At 36.6% G+C, this 19,196-nt stretch overlaps 1 protein-coding gene across 2 annotated transcripts in view; it reads left to right on the top strand.

Moving 5' to 3' along the window:
* The window catches only part of Foxp2 (forkhead box P2), a 509,404-nt gene that overhangs the window by 456,219 nt on the left and 33,989 nt on the right, over positions 1–19,196 (top strand). For both annotated transcript variants that reach the window (XM_050145932.1, XM_050145933.1), the window contains 5 exons: positions 3,989–4,202; positions 5,913–6,017; positions 12,784–12,871; positions 14,541–14,624; positions 18,732–18,933. In XM_050145932.1, coding sequence (XP_050001889.1) covers positions 3,989–4,202; positions 5,913–6,017; positions 12,784–12,871; positions 14,541–14,624; positions 18,732–18,933 — 693 coding nt within the window. The remainder of the gene's footprint in view (positions 1–3,988; positions 4,203–5,912; positions 6,018–12,783; positions 12,872–14,540; positions 14,625–18,731; positions 18,934–19,196) is intronic.

The following is a 19,196-nucleotide window of genomic DNA, read 5'->3' as shown; positions in this document are numbered from 1 at the left end:
TGATAAGTAAAACTGAAGGAGGCATGTTTTAGCAGAAGAAGGGTTCTGCAACAGGAAACTCAGTGAAGAACAGTCAAGGTTTGAAAGACCTGGCAATGCCAGATAGAACACTTGTGTTTGGGGAAATGGGCTACATATCAGTTATAGGGATTAAATATTTACCTAATATTAAAAATTATATAATTGCAGAATGAGTTTATCATTTTTCTCAAATAATTTTAGAAAACATTGAGGTTTAAAAAAAGAATTCAGTTTTCTTTTTTTCTTGACATTGCAGAATTGTATCACTTGGATCATGAATCTTACATTTCGTATCTGTAGAACCCTCAGGAAACAGGGCTGGAGTACTGTGAATCCGCAGAGCACTGTCTAAAAGAACTTTGTGTTTCAGTTGGGAAAAATAACCTTAAGACCTCCGAATTCGTAAAACATTATCAACTGTAAAAAACTGACTGGCTAGTGGCTTAATAATCATACATTGTTTTGTGACCATTAAGAAGCGTTTAAGCAATTGTTAGCTGGGACAATTTTGTCTCAAAGGCATGGTAATAATTTCTCTTCTGTAGTTCATCTCAGAGTGATATGGACTATGGAATCACTGTGAAGCGTAAATCTGAATCCTTCCTCCACAACTGTGGTTCGCTGCTGTGACCTGTGGTCAGGCCATGGAGTTTTTTTTTAAATATCGTGAGACTATGGCAGTATGCCAGTTCTTTAGGTAATCACTGTTTCCTTACTTATATTATTCTGTGCCTCTTCTCTCTAATATTGAAAGCCATTTTTTTTCTCTGATTTCACCAATAAACTCTACTTGAGTGGTAAGCAAGTTAGTCATCAAATCTTTTTGATGTCCTACTAAGTATCTAGCATTTGTCCCCTTTTCCTTGCATGGGATATCAGTATGGTCTATACAAATGAATAGTACCATGGAAATCATTCAAAATCAAGTGAATACTAATATTAAACAAATGACTAACAGATCTCATAAACTAAATATTAATAGCATCTTTAACTACTGTAGTCTCTCAAAGAAAACTCTCATCTTGTTTGTCAAACAGACTTTTGTAGTAACACTATGGTAATGAGATAGCCTGAGAGAAGATGAAAATACAGTGAGAGACAGACAGGAAAAGACAGCTTCGTGGACAGACCAGTCCTTGTCTAATTTCTAAAACTAAATTAATATTCTTTAAGTAAAAGTAGTCCAGAACTCAAGGGATGATGGAAGACAGGGAGGAGCACACTGGTTGCTGCAATGGCCAACAGCTCTCTGAGGGGTTACTTTTCAAGCTAAGTGAAGAGATGAAAACAACCTTGGGAATATCCTCAGTGAGAATATCTGTGCTCAGAGAATAGCCAGGGCAGAGGCCGGAACATGAGTGAACTTTTGAAGCATTGGAAAAGCAGCAAATGGCTACAATGCAAAGAAATATGGAGAGGGTGATAGTTGAGTTCAGGCAAGAAAAGAACGAAAAGCAGTACTGTCAGCCACAGTAAGAGTTAGGTTTTTGTTTGTTTGTTTGTTTGTTTGTTTTATTTTTTTTTGATTGTTTTCGCTTTGTATCTAACCATTCTAAAAGACTCCTGGAGTCTTTACCTGAGAGCTTACACAACCTAATTTATCTTGAGGAACACATTCATATAATTCAAGTCCAGTGAAAATAAGAGGAAAACATGAAGTTATGGTGTCAGTCTATGCTACAGTTGGGAGATGGGGCAGAAAGGCAGCAGTGTGGTGTACAGAAGACATGTAGATACTGAAAAGGAAAGACTTTCGTTCTGGGGTTATGCCCTTAGGACGCCTCACATGGTCAGACAGGTCATAAAAATCTATGGTCAAAAAGGTTCATGATTCTGTGTTAATGTTACCATTAAAGCAACAATTAATGGCTTTCATGTAAAAGTTTCTTATACAACAAATAGACATATACCATTAGGGAAACACTTTTTTTTAAGCCAAAAAAATAATTTATTTAAAAATAGCTTTAGAAAACCAGATTATCCTCTTTTTTCCTATTAGACTGTATCTTGAAATATTAAGGATCCAGAACTACTAAAATGAAAGCTTTGGGTAAACTAATGATATCTGAACTTGTCATATACAAAGCGGTTTAGTCTTACCACTGTGAAGTATAATTTCGCAAGCATTTACAAGTGGGTCAGGGAGAATTCTGGCTCCTGACTGTTTAACACTGTAGACCAGTGACTACTTCATACACATGGCTAAAGAGAAGAGTGCTCACTCTTCTCCCCTGCATCTCTATTGTCTTGCTCTAATTTTCCTTCTTCCTCCTATGAACGCTTCTCCACTTATTCTTTGATAGATGGCCCTCACTACAGTCTCTGTTGTAGATATCCATTGGTTGGCATGGTCATGATTCAGTGACCCTCTATTTGATACTAGAGATAGACTCATACAGTATTGCAGAACACAGTGTTTGGAACTAAGGGCCATTGGCAAGTGAACCTTGTGCTCGTAAACTGTGAGTCTTGACCTCCAGTGATGTTCGCTTAATGCAGGAATATAAACCATTTGGTGATGCTTCAGAATATATTATGTGTTCAATAAATGAAAATAATTAAAATTGTAGCTTCACTTCGGGCACCAGACTTTTATTTAGTTACTTTGATATTTTCTTAAAGTATTTTAATGACAAACTCATTTAAGTCAGTCTGCCTAGATTTGTTTTTACTTATCTTTTATTGAAATTATTTTGTTCATATGCTGTATTCTAATTATGGTTTTCCCTCATCCAACTCCCCCCAGTTTCTCCATCTTCCCTGCTCTCATCCAGATCCTGAACCTTTCTGTTCTTGGTTAGAAAACAAACAAGCCTCTAAGGATTAATAACAAAACAAAACAAAGGAAAAGAAGATAAATTAGAACGAGACAAAAAAAAAGCAAACATAAGATAAAGAGCCAAAGAAAAAGTATAAGAAAAGTGCGTAGTTGCATTGTGCATGTGCAATATCTGACATGATATTAGGAGGCAAAGAACATCCAAAGATGCCATTGGGTTTGTTTTGAATAAGCCATCCACTGCTGGGCATGATGGGGTCTTCGCTTAAGAGTGGCTTGTTTCCGCTGTGAGAGTTAGTACCTTGAATAAAACTAATGTTTTGTTGCAGATGGTTATCAGTTGGAGATAATATTTGCGTTAGAGATTAGGGATAAATTTGATTGCAATTTTAATGTGTTTAAGCTCTGTTATCCCAGACAATGTATGGGAGTACTTTTTGTAAGCTACAGTTGTTTAATATATTTCAAAGTATCTCTTCCAGATAATAACCAAAATCTAAAGTCCATGCTAAGCCTTTCTATTTCCACTCTTGTGTATGCGGTAAACATAAATAATCTGATCCAGGGAATGGTTCAAAGTGAGAAGTTGAGTTTTCTATTAACCAGTAATAACTGAAGGAGAGAGTTAGATATTACTTACTTAAATGAACCATGGAGGTAATCATATTGTTTGTTCAGGACCTAAATTGAAATTCAATTACACAGTTGGCCTCTGTGCGAAAGATTACTATGCCCAGATAATTGCTAAATTTCTGTCTCTCTGTCTGTCTGTCTCTCTCTCTCTTTCTCACTTTCTTTCCTGCTCCTTCTCTATGACCCCCCAACATTGAAGTTTATTATTTAATTTCGATCTGTTTGTTTTCTTGGCTTTTCATTTATTTTTGTATGTTATTTATACAATTTTCTTTCATTTCCTTACTAAAAATACTAGCTGCAAATCAAGTCTGAATATTTTTTGAGTAAAACATGAATAGATTTTTTTTAATTAACCATGTATTTTCCAACACTGTTCTTCTCAGTACTGTTTTCAAATTGTGAATTTTAAATAACTTTCATTTGATATAAAAAAAAAACTTTGGTACTGGTTGTACAAGTGTATTTTTTTTTATCATGTATTAATGTTGGTGATGGCCATCACAGTCAATGTTGCTATTATTACATCATTTGGGGCTTCCTTTCCTTTTCTAGCTGGCCTAAGCCCTGCCGAGATTCAGCAGCTGTGGAAAGAAGTGACTGGGGTCCACACTATGGAAGACAATGGCATTAAACACGGAGGGCTAGACCTCACCACAAACAACTCCTCCTCGACTACCTCCTCCACCACTTCCAAAGCATCACCACCAATAACACATCACTCTATAGTGAACGGACAGTCTTCAGTCCTGAATGCAAGGCGGGACAGGTAAATCTCATATACTGCCCTCTCTCCTGACAGCCTCATCTCATCTCCACCAAAGCTAGGAGCGAGAGTTTACAGTAACAGAAACAAAAAAAAATGTATTTGGAGCAAGTGAAAGGGAAATCATTACTGTTGACCTTTTATTTTTTTAAGCTATAAAAAACTTTAAATGTCACCAGTATTCTAGATATTGTTGGGGAGCACGCCTAAAGAAATTAAGTTTTCCCTGAGTGTGCAAGGAATGATTGTATTGCTATATTTTGAATAAAATATTGTGAATTAAGTCAAGAGTTATGGCAATAGTTTACCATTTGAAAAAAAAGTTTTTAAATTACAAATAATTAAAAGTGTGTGCATCCATGCACATTTTCCTTAATTCACGTTTCAAACCTGTACTTAGAAATTAGAAAACGGCTGAACATTATATAATCCAGAATATGATGATCAGAGTTGCCTTTTTATTGTTGTGGTACGATGGAATTAGTAAATATATCCAAAGAAATACATACTGCTGATTTCTAAAATAAATTTAAGTGAAGATGCATGCAGGAAAATCATTTGACTTTTGCCACTTATATTGCATTGTGTGAACTAACTTCCCAACTTAGTGTTTCATCTTAGCTGTGTTAAAACTGCTCGTCAAAAAGGAGTGTCCAGGTATTTTTTTTTTTTCCTGACTTAACTCCACTGGCTTAAGCACATCACTTCTAATCAAATCAAATCGTGTCAAATAACTTACATAAAGTGTATAATCTAAAAAATTAAAAGTTGGTTTTAAAACTTGAAGATTAGGTACAGAATTTTATATTGAAATGGTTTAAACACATAAACTACTCTGTTCCCAAATGAACATGGAGTGGATTGATAATGTTCAGTCATGTAATGGCATATTTGCCTAAATGCCGAAAATACTTTGCTATATTTTTTTCTGAAGAAGTGTAAAAGTAACAAGAGTACTGATAAAATAAAAGACCAAAGTATGGTGTTGTTCCTGGCAATCTTCTGAGCCCACGTGGATTTTCATGTTGCTTTTTATTGCAGAATGCTATGCCTCTGGATGCTTTCATGCTGTTGTTTTAATTGAGATTAATTTGATGATTATATACTTCAGAAATAGGTTAGTTTTTCTAGGATCGCTCTATCTGATATAATACCCACTCATTAAAGGCCTGCCATAATTATGTAAGGATATTGTTAATAGATACTGTTCCAAAGCAGGATTTTTCAAATCAGCTGCAGCTACTAGGAATATTTGTGTGTGTGGTTTACACATGAATATTAGTTTCAAAGATTCTAACGTTCGTATTGCTTTTGAAAGAAGCATTTCAAAAATATTGTCACGATTTTTTTCATGTGGCTTTCATTAAAATACACTTTTCCCACTCCATAACGTAAGGTTCTATTTTTTTTTTATTTAGAGGTAAAATGTTACAGGAAGGTCATATGGCAGGATTAGCATATGATATTATACAGTACTCTTAGTTTCCAGCCTTTATTAGCAGTCATCTTTGGCTCTATTTCTCGTCTAATTGGAACATCATCTAGCCTTGGCAGTTGAACTATTCAATAGAACGATTAAATTTTTCTGACTGCTCTGAGCTGAATTGACCTGTTTTGACCTGTTTGTCACTGATCGTAACCTGACAGGCGCTAGCGGCCCGCAACGATTATGGCTTTCTGAGATGAATCTGACGCTGTGTTCTCTTGCTCCAGCTCGTCACATGAGGAGACTGGCGCCTCCCACACACTCTATGGCCATGGAGTTTGCAAGTGGCCAGGCTGTGAAAGCATTTGTGAAGATTTTGGACAGTTTTTGAAGTAGGTTTTCGATTTTTTTCATGGGGCAGGGAGGCAGATTGCGTGGGAGTTTTGGTACACCGCTGTAAAATAAACAAAAAATAAATATAAAGAAAGGAAGAATGAAAAGATGGATCCATCCTAGAACACACTGGGTTTTCAGTTTGTTTCAACAAGTGGATTGGAAACAGCAGACCAAGAATGTAGACAGGTCATTTTTCATCATTTTGTGAAGGTATTTTGCAGATTATTGGAAGGCTTTGAATCAACGAGGCAGGTTTGTAAAAAGAACATTCTCGGAAAATTGAAATCTCTAGTAATAGTTTCATGTAATATTTGAATAACTATAGAGTATCTTTAAATGAAATAATATAGCCATATTTGTAGGTTTATTTAAGGTGGCAGTCTTTGTGTGCCTCCTTTCAGTAATAGCTTTTCATAAGAAGAATCACAAATGAAGATCAGGGATGTCTAACATTTGAAGAAACAGTTACCGTTTCAGATTTCACTGATGTTGTGACCTCTTGCCATTTATGATGGTGTGTTTGGAAAATAGATCATGTAAGCCCTCCAGCATAAAACCAGATCTTAGGTATCCTTTATATCTGCCCACAATATTTTAGTTTCAAAGCTTCCTCAAGGGTTCTTCTGCAGACGAGAAGATTCCCTTTTCATAAATGATGTCTCTGCACACACTACTGGTACAGGAAAGAGTGAGCCGAGAGCTGCAGACAGGTTTATGGAGATGCGGAACTTTGCAGGCTGAGCCTCTCATGTTGTCATGGTGCAGCTAACAGGGTGAATGAACTGTTTCATGCTTCATCAACAATTAAGTTAATTAGCTCATTTGAAATTGCACTGCTTTGTTGCCAGGATGTTGGCAGAAACATCAAAAAGATGTGTTTACAAATGGTAGGCTGACTGCGGAGTACAGAGCCAAGGCGCCCTAACAACGAGGCAAGCGCTTCCTATCATAGCGCCTTTATAAAGGAATCCAGGAAGGCTTCCACTAAGATTCTTTTTTTTTTTTTTTAACCTTTCATAGTTTCAGACCAATTAAGAGAAAATTTGCTTTACATATCACAACGGCTCTTTAGAAATGGACTTAAATGAAAATTTACATGTCTGTTACACCAGACCAACTGTGAGCTGCCATTTTGCTGGGTGTGAAATGTATTATACTATTCCCGGCAAAGAGGATATTTAAAAATTCTTAGGTAGATTTATTGATGTTTTATACTACAAAATAATGGCTGAAACAAAGAATCTAGATACATGAATTGGAACAAAAATTTCATCTTTCTCATCTCCATCATTGCTATGTATTTTCTGCTGTGACTAAATTGACTGATGGTATGTTGTGGGAATGAAAATTGAATTTATAGTACTACCTGCTTACATGTACTTTCCTGATCTGGATATGCTTTAAAGAAAATCTGGCTCACTTTCTGAGGGACATTGCAGAGATCTCCTTCAGAACAGTTTCCTTTAAGATCCACAAAGAGCATTCCTCACAAGTCTCTAGTGTTCACTTTTTATCACCAACAAATGAATGAATGGGGACCCCTGTTTTATCCTCCATGGTCCTTCTTTATATTCACATGGCTTTGCTTGTTTATTTTTTAATTGGAGAAATTACAATTAAGAAAACATTTTGTTTCATGTCAGCTTTGATTACAAAGACCACCTGTTTTCTACTCAGTAACTTTATAGAAATGACAAAGAACTAATGACAATGGATTTTAAGGTCTTATTTATATTCCATTTTAATATGATATGCTTTAAATTCTCTAATTTAAATTTGTGATAGATTTTGTTCATCGTTAGTGTACGGCAGTGGAGTGAAATATTAACGTGATATAGCTCCTAAGCTGATATAGTCTTTTTCTTAATGATATGGAAGAAATCTGAAAAGAAATAAAATATTAATAAAAACTTCACTTATTCAAGAAAAAAATTATCTAGCATTATATATATGTGTGTAAATTATATATTTAATATACAGATATACATGTATATGTATCTGATAGATATATTTATATTATGTGTATCATATACATATATATGTGATCTCAGAGACCCAATGTTATTATTCCCAGAAATTTATTTTATCTACATATCTAGTAGCATGGGGGGTATAATTTTCTATTAACAAAAAAAATGAAAATTAGTGCCCATATTGTTAAAACAATGAAAGAGAAGCAAAAGTACAAGATAAGATCCACATTAGCATCCTTCAGGAGAAAATCACAAACTTTGATGGGAGGTGAGAATTGACAGAACTTAACCATTCTTTGTTTCTGACCAGCAATTGAGGATCTCACCAGATCACTAAAAGCATTAATACTACTTCTTCATTACTGTCTTCTAAATGTCAAAGTGTAATCACATCTGACAAAACTTTAGTGTAGTTGGACTGCAGAATTAATGGCCATCCCCTTGCACTGGTGTCAGCTTGAATATAGATGTATTGACTTTCAAAGCCTAAGCCAAAAGGTTTAAAGGGTAGCATTCCAGTTAGCAGACAAGTGTTCTTGAACTTGCCAGCACAGGTGCCAGCAAACAAAACATAGAGCGAGATGCAGCACCAGAAATACTGTCCTTTGAGGAAGCAACCATGGCTATTATTCTTTAAAATTTCTAGATACCTGTCGGCATTCTAAAGATCAATTAAACACTGAGCAGGAATGAGTGGAGATGGTTGGCGATTGGTGCATTAAGGCTTGACACTGTAGTAAAGCAGCAGAAAAAGCAGTGGGAACAGATTCATTTATTTAGCGAAAATTTGTTTTCTTTCCCTTGCAACCAGCTACTCTGAAATTTATGTCCTTACTTAGTGTGTATTGTCTGTTTCTTTGTCTTTCACTAGGCAGCATGGCTACAAAATTATGACCTCAAGAAAGCAGTCTTTGAACTTGTCAGAATGTTGTTTCTTTTGGTGACAGTGCCCACATCTTTCAAAACTAAGGCATCTCACGTAATCAGCTAAATGAACAGTGACAGCTAACATTTTGTATTTAAACTCCTGTCAGTGCTTAAACATAAAAAGCTTGATGCAAAATAAATCAACCCCCAGTGATGTGCAAGTGAAACATTTTGTTAAAACAGTCTCTGAGACAATTGGATTTAAGCCCATTCCCCCTTTTAGCTTATAAAATGCTATATCTTTAAATGGGTTTGAAAATTTAGAGGTTAAAATGGAATCACTAATCTGCAGTGTACAATTGTATAATTGCAGTTAACACATGTGTCTATAACATAAAAGCTTCGTTGAAGAGAATTGTAAGTTAAATAAATTGGAAAGAGCCCCCCATACTTTCTGTCTTCCTGGATTGTTTGCTTAATTGTTTTTAGGGAGACTTTGGCTGTCTGTTTATGGTTTTTGCCTGCAGTTCACACTACCTACCTAGCACACAGATTCAATGCATTTCTGAAAGAACGTCAGTAGAGCACATCATTTATTCCATTTTGAAAACAAAAATCAATATAGCTATAAAGTGACCCATAAATTAGAAGTGGCTCCCACGATGTTTGCTCAGTGCTGCCTTTCTGAAGGCCCCCTTTGCATTTTTTCTTCACCTCTCTGTTTGAACTGCAGTCTCGGTAAGAGGCTCATTAGGGGACATTAGGGACTGGAGCTAACCAGAATTCCAGAGCTTGCTTTGCTCTTATTAATGCATAGTAGAGCAGAATGCATTTAAATATTTCATAGGCATTCAGTAATTTGTGTGTAATCGCCTTGTTAGCAGACCAGTAGAAGTAGACCAGGCCTGTGAAATGGTGCTAGTGATTGCATTGGTAATTTACAGACCTTTGCCACCAGAAAGCATTCTTGTTGGCTAGTATGAAGCTGTGAAATAGAACTAGCAATAAGTTAAACAAGAAAGTTAATAAAGGTTTTCTAACAAGCATCTTCGGGGATAACAATCACACTTGGTCCTTTGTAAGAACCATAATTTATGACATAGGCAATATATCAAATGCGTAAGATGGTATCATGGAGAATTCATATGAAAAGGGTATTGGCAACATTATTTCCAACTTCCTGCAAGGGACATGATTAAATGATTAATGAAATGTCCCTTTGCATATGCATTTTGAAACAGCAATTAGGCACTGACTGCAAAAATCCACCGATCCTCTCATTTTTCAGTATTATCTTATTCTTGATTTATAAATCATAGAGAATTTTTGAACAGCAATATGTAGTACCTGAGATGGTTATAAAAACATAAAAGAGAATAATTTGAGCACAAAATAGTCATAAATACATAAATTCATAATTTAATGTTAATACTTAGCCTATTTATTTGGTCTTATTGCTTTGTATTTATATCCGACACTATTTCTGTACTTTGATTGGCATAATTAAGTAGGGGGAATGAATAGGCACCATTATTTTACATATCACTGGTAAACAATAGCGAGAAAAGGATAAGGGAGATGTGGCAGAGGTATGTATGTGTTTTTCAAGTTCTCAGTAATCCACTGGAGGCTGTTCTATAAATGATCATTGAAGGGCTGCAAGCTAGCCTATAATTACAGGAAAGAAAGTGGCAGCCGTGGCATTTCATAACTATGTGTCCTCGAAAAGTGCTTTGTGAGTTTGTCACCAATGATAATTTAGATAGAGGCTCATTACTGAACATCACAACACTTTAAAAACCTTTCGCCTTCATACAGGAGAATAAAGGACTATTTTAATGGCAAGGTTCTTTTGTGTTCCACTGAAAAATTCAATCAAGACAAAACCTCATTGACTATTATTGTAGTCTCCAGTCTCTATTCTAATAAAAGCTGCAGAGATAAATTGAATAGGTCTCTTAGACCCAAGCATATAATGCAAACATTTTGTACTTTTTTTTAGTTCTATAAATATAAGATAATTATCACTAAGAAGTAAACAAGTATAAAAATTCTTTTTAAAAAATGATTTCATGCAAAAGTATGTTTTATACTAAATATACCTTTTAAGGTAAAACCACATAATCTTTATCTTCTGAGTTCTATTTATATCCTAATCTTTATGTATAGCTTATTTAAAAATATGCATCTTTTAAGTTGATTGCAGGATAAATTATGTGTGTGTTCCCTAAGAGTTCATGGTAGAAAAAAAAAAGTGTTTCTCACACACAAAAAAACAGCAGTACCAACCTTAAAGATGCAACACATTATCGTGTCAATACTGCTAGGACATTGCTTTATTGGTCATTACAATTTGGGCAACGAAACCTTGAAGAACAATTTTAATGATGTCTTGTTTATTAGAAATTAGTGACATTTGACGCCACTCAGCTATCCCTCTGACATTCCATGCCTTCTTCCCAGAGAGCTTGAATGATCCCAGCCCTCATTACAGCCAGGTTTCTAGCAGATCCTGCTGGAGCTGAGTCAGAGTAGACTGGAGGGGTGGGTGGGAAAGAACTCTCATGTGCCCTGGGCATGCAACTATAGCTTGACCTGATCCACCTCACTGTTTTAGTCCACGGTTTATCATCAGCCAAGCCTGGCAATTATAGCAAGATGCATGGAGGTTTGTTGCTATAATCAGTGAGGAGGTGTTAAAACAAACCAGCTTAATTTATCAAAGTTGGGGTGAAAAGGAGCAAAGGTTGCTGGTGTCTAAACGTAGACCTACACGCAGATAATCCCGCTTATTTACAAGTTAGCTATGAGTCATTAACATCTTAAGTCTTCCTATTGTATGCCATATGTATCTGTTCATGCATTTTTCTGCTAATTCACATCAAGTAGCATAAGTAAAAAGAGAACACAATTATTTCTTGAATTCAGTATGCTTAGAATTACAAGAATGCCTTCAAACTATCTTAAACAATACTGTAATACATAGAGGTAATTATGTGAATTCTTAATTGTGTGTTTTATTCAATATACTTTTGCCTTTCTGGGTCTCTTAAATTGCTGGTTTCATTACCCATTGGATAAGTAGACACACCAAAAGAAACTGAATTATCTGAAATTTACTTTCTTAATTTGGGAAGTCATCAAATAAATAGTATATTAAAAATTATTGGAAATGCTGCTGTACTAGTTTATCTTTGGTATGGTAAGATACCATGCATCGGAGACACCCTCAGCCCTTGGGTAAAATAATACGCACATAGGTTATGATGAGAGTGACTTCGTTAGGATGACCTCTTCATACATGTTTATATATGTCAAAGATATGTCCCAGTTAGGACTCTTTACATGAAGTACCAATATTATTATTCTGAATCTTCAGTATATTTTATGTATTAGTAAGAGAAAATTATCATTATTTGTGGGTATGGATTTTCTATGGAAAAGTCTGTGGTCTTTACATGATTCATACCTCACCTCACAAAAGAATCAACATACAAACAACAAACTTTAATATAAATGAAATAGAGAACTGCCTGTCACACATTCATGTTTGGGTGTGTGCAGGTGTGTGTGCATGCACACACACACACATAATATTCTTTTCAGAGAAAATGGAAAAAATCTGAAACATATCATGATTTCTACTTCTACTCTGTACATGAATGGAAAAATGTTTTTGTAATGACATAGGCTTGCAGACAATGACATTTTTAGCTATTTGAAGAGTCTCTTTATATCACACAAATAATTTTCACTGAATACTGGAGCACATATCCTTTCTTTCTCTATGACTTCAAGGCATTCCACTTTCCAACTGCAAAGGAATACACAAGTTCCTTGAACAGGTACAGCGTTTGAAACTAAGCACGTATCGCTGCACTGGTATCACTCAGCATTCTGTTCTGTGTGTTGTGTTTCACAGGCACCTTAACAATGAGCATGCATTGGATGACCGGAGCACCGCCCAATGTCGAGTGCAAATGCAGGTGGTACAGCAGTTAGAAATACAGGTTTGTCTCTGCCCACTTAATGTGCACTTTTCTCTGAGTTCTGGTGTGCTAAGTTGAGTAATGAGCAAGTGGTTGGATCTTCCTGGCTGCATCATAGTGTCTCAATAACACTGTATTTGTTCAGATACATGGAGTTTAAGTTACGTTTAATAACAACAGTTGACAACAGGGTAGATTGTCATAGTTTGATATTCTTATCAATTGGACCTATATAAGCTTTAGACCCTGTTGTATATATTTGAATATCCCTGAACTGTTACAATCTATAGATTTTACATTGTAGACCAAGAACTGTAGACCCAAATTTCATAAGATATGCCATTGTTGCCCAAACAATTTTTACACAAGCTATTCTGGGTCCCCCAAGTTATGGAATTGCAGACTATAACGGAAGAGTCTCTGTTTTTAATATTGTGAATGAACTATCTAGAAGAATAGCCTCAGTTCTGTGTCTACTGTACTCAGAACGCAAAACATTACCATACTTGATATTTTTCTTTGGGTAGCATATTGACAAAGAATGTATGTCACATTCCTTGGTGTTATAGGTACTATATAAATACCATTGAAGTTTTGTTTTTCAAACTTTACATTAAAGCAGAGTTTTGCCAAAACTAAACAGAAATTGTTAACCTGATCAAAAAGCAAATATAACACCCCAGATTTTACTTTTGTTATGTTTTGGCACCCCATTAAGGCATCCTCTCTTATATCATCTTAAAGATGTTTTCCTAAAACTCCTTGCTTTGTTTAATTAAGCATATAACTTGTTTTTTTTTTCTTCTGTTTCCTACACCTCTCATTGTTTCCAATCCATCATGCTGTTGTTTTTTCCATGAGAAGTGAAAATGTTTGAGTTGCTAAATAATAAAGGAGATGTAAAATGTGTCATCATCACAGGGGCACAGAGAGCTTTGGGCAGAACTGTTTACTATTGCTAAAGGGTAGACTAACACATAAAGAGGTCAGCTGATGATACAATCTGCAATGTGACCAATTATGTCTCTCTCTCTCTCTCTCTCTCTCTCTCTCTCTCTCTCTCTCTCTCTCTCTCCCTCCCTCTCTCTCTCCTGTGTCTGTCTGATGGAAAAGTAAGGTCCGTCAGTTGTAATGAGACCCAGTGCAAGTGTGGATGCAGACTTGGTGGCAGAGTTCAGCGTTTCACACTGCCTGGTCTCTGTCACTCTATTGAATTAGATTGATGATGGCAGATTGCAGGGGGCACTAACTGGACCTCGGTGGGAATGCATGAAGTGTATAGACAATCCCGGCAGGCACTTCGCTTTGAGAACCCTTCACCCTTTCACAGCTGTTGGCACTAGTCCATTGCTAACAGTGTCCACAGGACTTTAAAGAGACACCATGGGCCTTCTAATTTATGGTTTCGGTAACTTGTTACTGTTGAAGCAACTGTGACCTCCATTCTCTTATTGACAAAAAGATGAAGTGTTATTTGTTTTCCCTGACCTTTTAACGTAAGAAAAAGCTACAAAAGTTTTCTCCTTCTCTAGCTAAAGTTGCATTTTCTACAGGCTAAGTTTCTTGTCCCAGGCTTTTATATGCAGGAATCATTACTGGGAGACAAGCTCAATGATAAGATGTATCGCTGCAATAAAATAGCTGGATCAGTCATTTCTAAAATGCTTCTGATCTCCCTCTTTCCTAACAGCTTTCGAAGGAACGTGAACGTCTTCAAGCGATGATGACCCACTTGCACATGCGACCCTCAGAGCCCAAACCATCTCCCAAACCTGTAAGTGCATATTGCTTTATAAACAGTAAATAGCTGTGCTGATGTAACAGACTAAGAAAATGAACAATTCAGGGACAGTTAGAAAACAATGACTGTGATGAAAAGCTCGGCGATAAAATGAAAGGAAAATGCAATCGCTTGTCAAATTGTATGTTTCTTTTAAAGTAATGCTATCTTTTACAAAATCTATCCAATCTACGCTGTGGGCGACACTAAACAAAGTAGACCCATCAGTGCACAAATCACTGCCTTGCGGCTCAAGCCAGGGGGAATAGCTTTCTGTGATAGGTTTACAGATATTAAAAGGAAGCCCATTCTGAACACCCACCCACCCACCCAAGAAGCAGGAGCAGTACCAATCACAAATAGAAAGGCATGTGGTGGGCCCAGAAGACTCAGATCAATTCCATGATACCGACAAATAGATTTGTTTTTCTTTTCTCTTAGTAAATGTTTTCTCAAAAGTGTCATAGTATTTTATAGCCAGTTTTATCTCATTGTGTTGATGGCTGTGTCAGTTAAGATGCATATCACATATTGGCGTGTCTTACTGCATATCATACCTGATGTTAATTTAAAGAGTTTATCTCCAAGTGAAAATGAGCCCTTAGAGAAAATAAAGAAAGCTACAGTTTCTCTTAAAAAAAAAATATGAGACTTAAGCTTCGCCTGGTAATGTAGTCAGATGCATAGACTGTGAAGAAGAATATGCTGTTATTTCACCCAGAGAATGTTTGCACAGAAACTTAGAGTAATCAACTGAGTGACTCCAGTTTAATGAAAGTTTGTGAGCTACTTTCCACTAAGGCCCCCGTCGGGCCTGATGATTAGTGATTACCGGCTCGCCCCTCCTGCACCACTCTTGTCTAAAAAGAACACTGGGGTTTGTAGTAAGGGAGGTAACAGAAGACAGAGTACATTGTCTGATTTTCTGCTAGTGTCTCGACATCTCTTGTTCATTAATATGATTCAAAATGGGTCTTTTTGGCATAGAGACTGTGTTTATTTAAATTCTGCTGAGGCATTTCTGCACAGAGGTTAGAGCTTTGCCTTTGTGTCGTGTTTCAGTGTGGGGCACTGTGAACATATTCTTAATAGGAGGAAAAAGAAGGATCTCTTTTTGGATCTGACATGTGATTTTTTTTAACAATATGAAATGTCTGCGTTTTTATTTTTAAAAATAAACTTTCGGGGATCTTTTGATACAGTATTTATGACTTTTTTTCCAGTAAGAACCCCCCCTTAGCTTCTATAGTATAATGTAGATAATCACAAGACAGAATAATTGTCTCATAAATCCATCAGAAATCTGCAGCTTGTTCTTTTCCAATTAATTATTCAATCAGTAAATTTTTTAAAACTCCAGCAGCATGGTTACATCTACACTAATAAAGAATTTTCAGCCTATAATCCAAAACAGAACCTGAATGAATAATGTAATTGAAGTATTACATTACATAAACCACACATGAAAGAATTGCTAATTGCGTTTGATGGTGGGCAATTAATACAGAATCTTAGATGAGCGATTTAAAATGAGACCACAGTTTAAAGTTCCCCTTGGAACTAGCGATATCTGAAGTGGGAAACTGCTGCTGGCCTCAAATTGGTTTGAAAGAAGAGTGGTCAATGCTCGCACCCCTCAAAAAGACCCTAAAATTTATACACTGTACAAAAGAAGCTTCAAAATTGATATGATAGTGGAGATTTATGGTCTCATGTGCAGTGGCTCAGTTGAGACGGCCCACACATTTGATAAATATTAATAGCATGAATTTATTACCAAGGAGAAATGAGCTCTGTTGGTTCATCACTGCACCCTTAACAGCTATCAGTACATGAACACAAGGTGCAACCGCACTGCCTATTATATGACCCCATTTACTCTCTGAATGGTACTTCATTAAATGGTACCTTTTGGCCATGCTATGGATGGATGAAAATCAAAGTTATCAAGGCTGCGAGTTCTGAATAATGAGTTTCACCCAACCTTGACTATATTCAGATGAGCCGAGGTACCTAAGTGCTCATCCTGGCTTTTACATGCTTCCCTTTAGTTAATAATAAATTCTATTTTATCAGTTTCTGATTGCACGCCTACAAACATGGTATGCTCATTATTACAGGATGCAGAATAAGTTGCCCGAACATTGTAAACATGAATGGTTTGCTTAGAAAAGGAGATGTACTTGCCCTGTTTTAATAACTTTTGATGTGTTCAGTAAATGCAGAATCTTGTTGAGTATTCACCAGGATAGATACTTCACTGCTCTACAATTTGACATTTTTTCTGGCTTCTACTTGTCCTGCTTTATGCTGCCTTCCAGTTTTTAAAGTAATGCTTGTTGTGGCTGTTTCTATTGTAGGAGGAAGTTGTTCTGTTTTCCTTTTTAAATGTGCAGATATGCAGGCCTGACGATATGATCTGAAGATAGTGTTACATATACATTTTGTGTTATTGTAAAAAAAAAAAAAAACAAACCATACACACAGAGAGATGCACCTGGATCTCTCTTTATTTCTCCGATTACACAGACAGACCCTGGCATATCAAAGGGAAGCTTACATCAGTGGTTTTGTAAATGTATTAAGTGCAGCATTTAGTAGTATTATCTCAGCTTTTATTTATGTACGTAACAAAGAATTCCCAGCCCAGTCTGCTGGCTTAGAGTATGAACAGAATAACAGTTTGTGGTTTATTGGGAACAGATGCACTTGGGGATGCCTTCAGGGTGCCAGTCGCTATTAGGAGACTGCTAATGTGCTTCTTCTGGCTGCTGCCCAAGAAGGAAGAACAATTAGCTGGCATATGTTAATTTTTGTTTCCCTAACAAATCTCTCTACTGACTAAATGTGTAAAACAAATCCACAAAGAAAGATCAATCAATGCTGTACACATCATTTTCTCCCCATTAAAAAAAGGTTTATCTTAAGAAGTGGATTTGGGATTTCAAAAGGCAGGTGTTGCTAAATTATATACAAAAGCCGGATATTCACCGTTCAGCCACTTCATAGCAACTTTATGGAGAAACGGGACAGGAAAAATGAGTTCTCTTCCTTGGTTGTCCAGGTTACTGTATCAAACGAAAAAGAGTATAGGTTAGCGCCGATGAATGCCATTTACATATATGGGAGAAACCGTATGAGCTGCCCTGCATAGCAATTTTGCTAATTGGATACTATTTATGACAAAAGATGTGTGGTAAATATGACAGAGGTGATATGAGTTTTTGATAATGAAGAGCAGGCCCTTTCTGAGGGGAATAAGGAAGGGCACGCTGTTAAACAGCTTGCATACATTCTCACCTTTTTCCTTTTTTCTACCCTGACACCCACTTTCCAGGGTACATCAGCATTAAGTGACACTGTAATCATAAATTGAAAATGATACTTCCAGAGGAATTGGCAAACTTGACATTTCATTATATTTGTTAACACATGCCACAAATGATTGTTAGTGAGGAAATTCCATTTCCCTCTCTCCATCTCCAATCAGATTTAATTTGAAAATTTTCAGCCTCCTCCGGCTAATTTGCAATTAAGACAATTTTGTTTGAATATGTAGTAATGTCATTACCATTCCACCAAATTAGCAAGGAGACTAAAGGTCAGCGTAAAATTTTCCAGCTGGCTGGAGCCTCTCAGCTGAGATTTGGGACCATGGGAAAAAAAAAAAAAATTCTGGCTGCAACAGATTAGCAAGTTTCTCTCATGTGCCATTGGTTCAAACCCCTGTATCCTTCCTCGTGGTGCTGTTGTTGCTTCACTGGGGGCTAGAACTGTTTAACAACGGGGGCAGTCAATAATCAGCAACCGGCTTTTATTTAAGGAAATACACTTTGGCTGAAGTCTGGTAGGACGAGAAGGAGTTAGTTAGGCCTAAGTAACACTGCAGTCGATTATTAGATAACCTCTAACAGCATTCTCTAATTAGAGTTCTTATGATACAATTTCATCCTGTAATTAGTTGAGATTGGCTGCTTCCTTTTGCGGCTTATTAGTGGCAACACAGCTGTAGAAGTGAATCCACTCTCATTTGTCAAACCTTTTTAAGTCTTTTTCTCTTGTCTCTACCTTTTTCCTGCCCTTCTCCTCGGGCCTTTGCAGCTAAATCTGGTGTCTAGTGTCACCATGTCGAAGAACATGTTGGAGACATCCCCACAGAGCTTACCTCAAACCCCTACCACACCAACGGCCCCAGTCACCCCGATTACCCAGGGACCCTCAGTAATCACCCCAGCCAGTGTGCCCAATGTGGGAGCCATAAGAAGGCGACATTCAGACAAATACAACATCCCCATGTCATCAGGTAGGATATGAATACTCAGTAGAGGTCTTTTACTTTGGGAGAGGAAAACTATAGTGAAATGATCATGGACCGATCCAGAGCACATGGAAACTCAAGTCGTGATTTATGGAGTGATAATTGTTTTATTCCTGGCAAATGCAGATAGAGGCGATTTCCCTAAGCACATCGTGATGAATTGTTCTGAACAGTTGCTCAGGAAAGAGAGCTCTCCCCCATTAGAGAAACTGAGAGATGGTTGTCAGGATAGCCCATTTTATCACCTC

Source organism: Alexandromys fortis, unplaced genomic scaffold, assembly GCF_014885135.2.
Source record: "Alexandromys fortis isolate MF-2015 unplaced genomic scaffold, M_Fortis_MF-2015_v1.1 scaffold_34, whole genome shotgun sequence".
NCBI classification, from domain to species: domain Eukaryota; kingdom Metazoa; phylum Chordata; class Mammalia; order Rodentia; family Cricetidae; genus Alexandromys; species Alexandromys fortis.
This window is presented reverse-complemented; position numbering and strand designations above follow the sequence as displayed.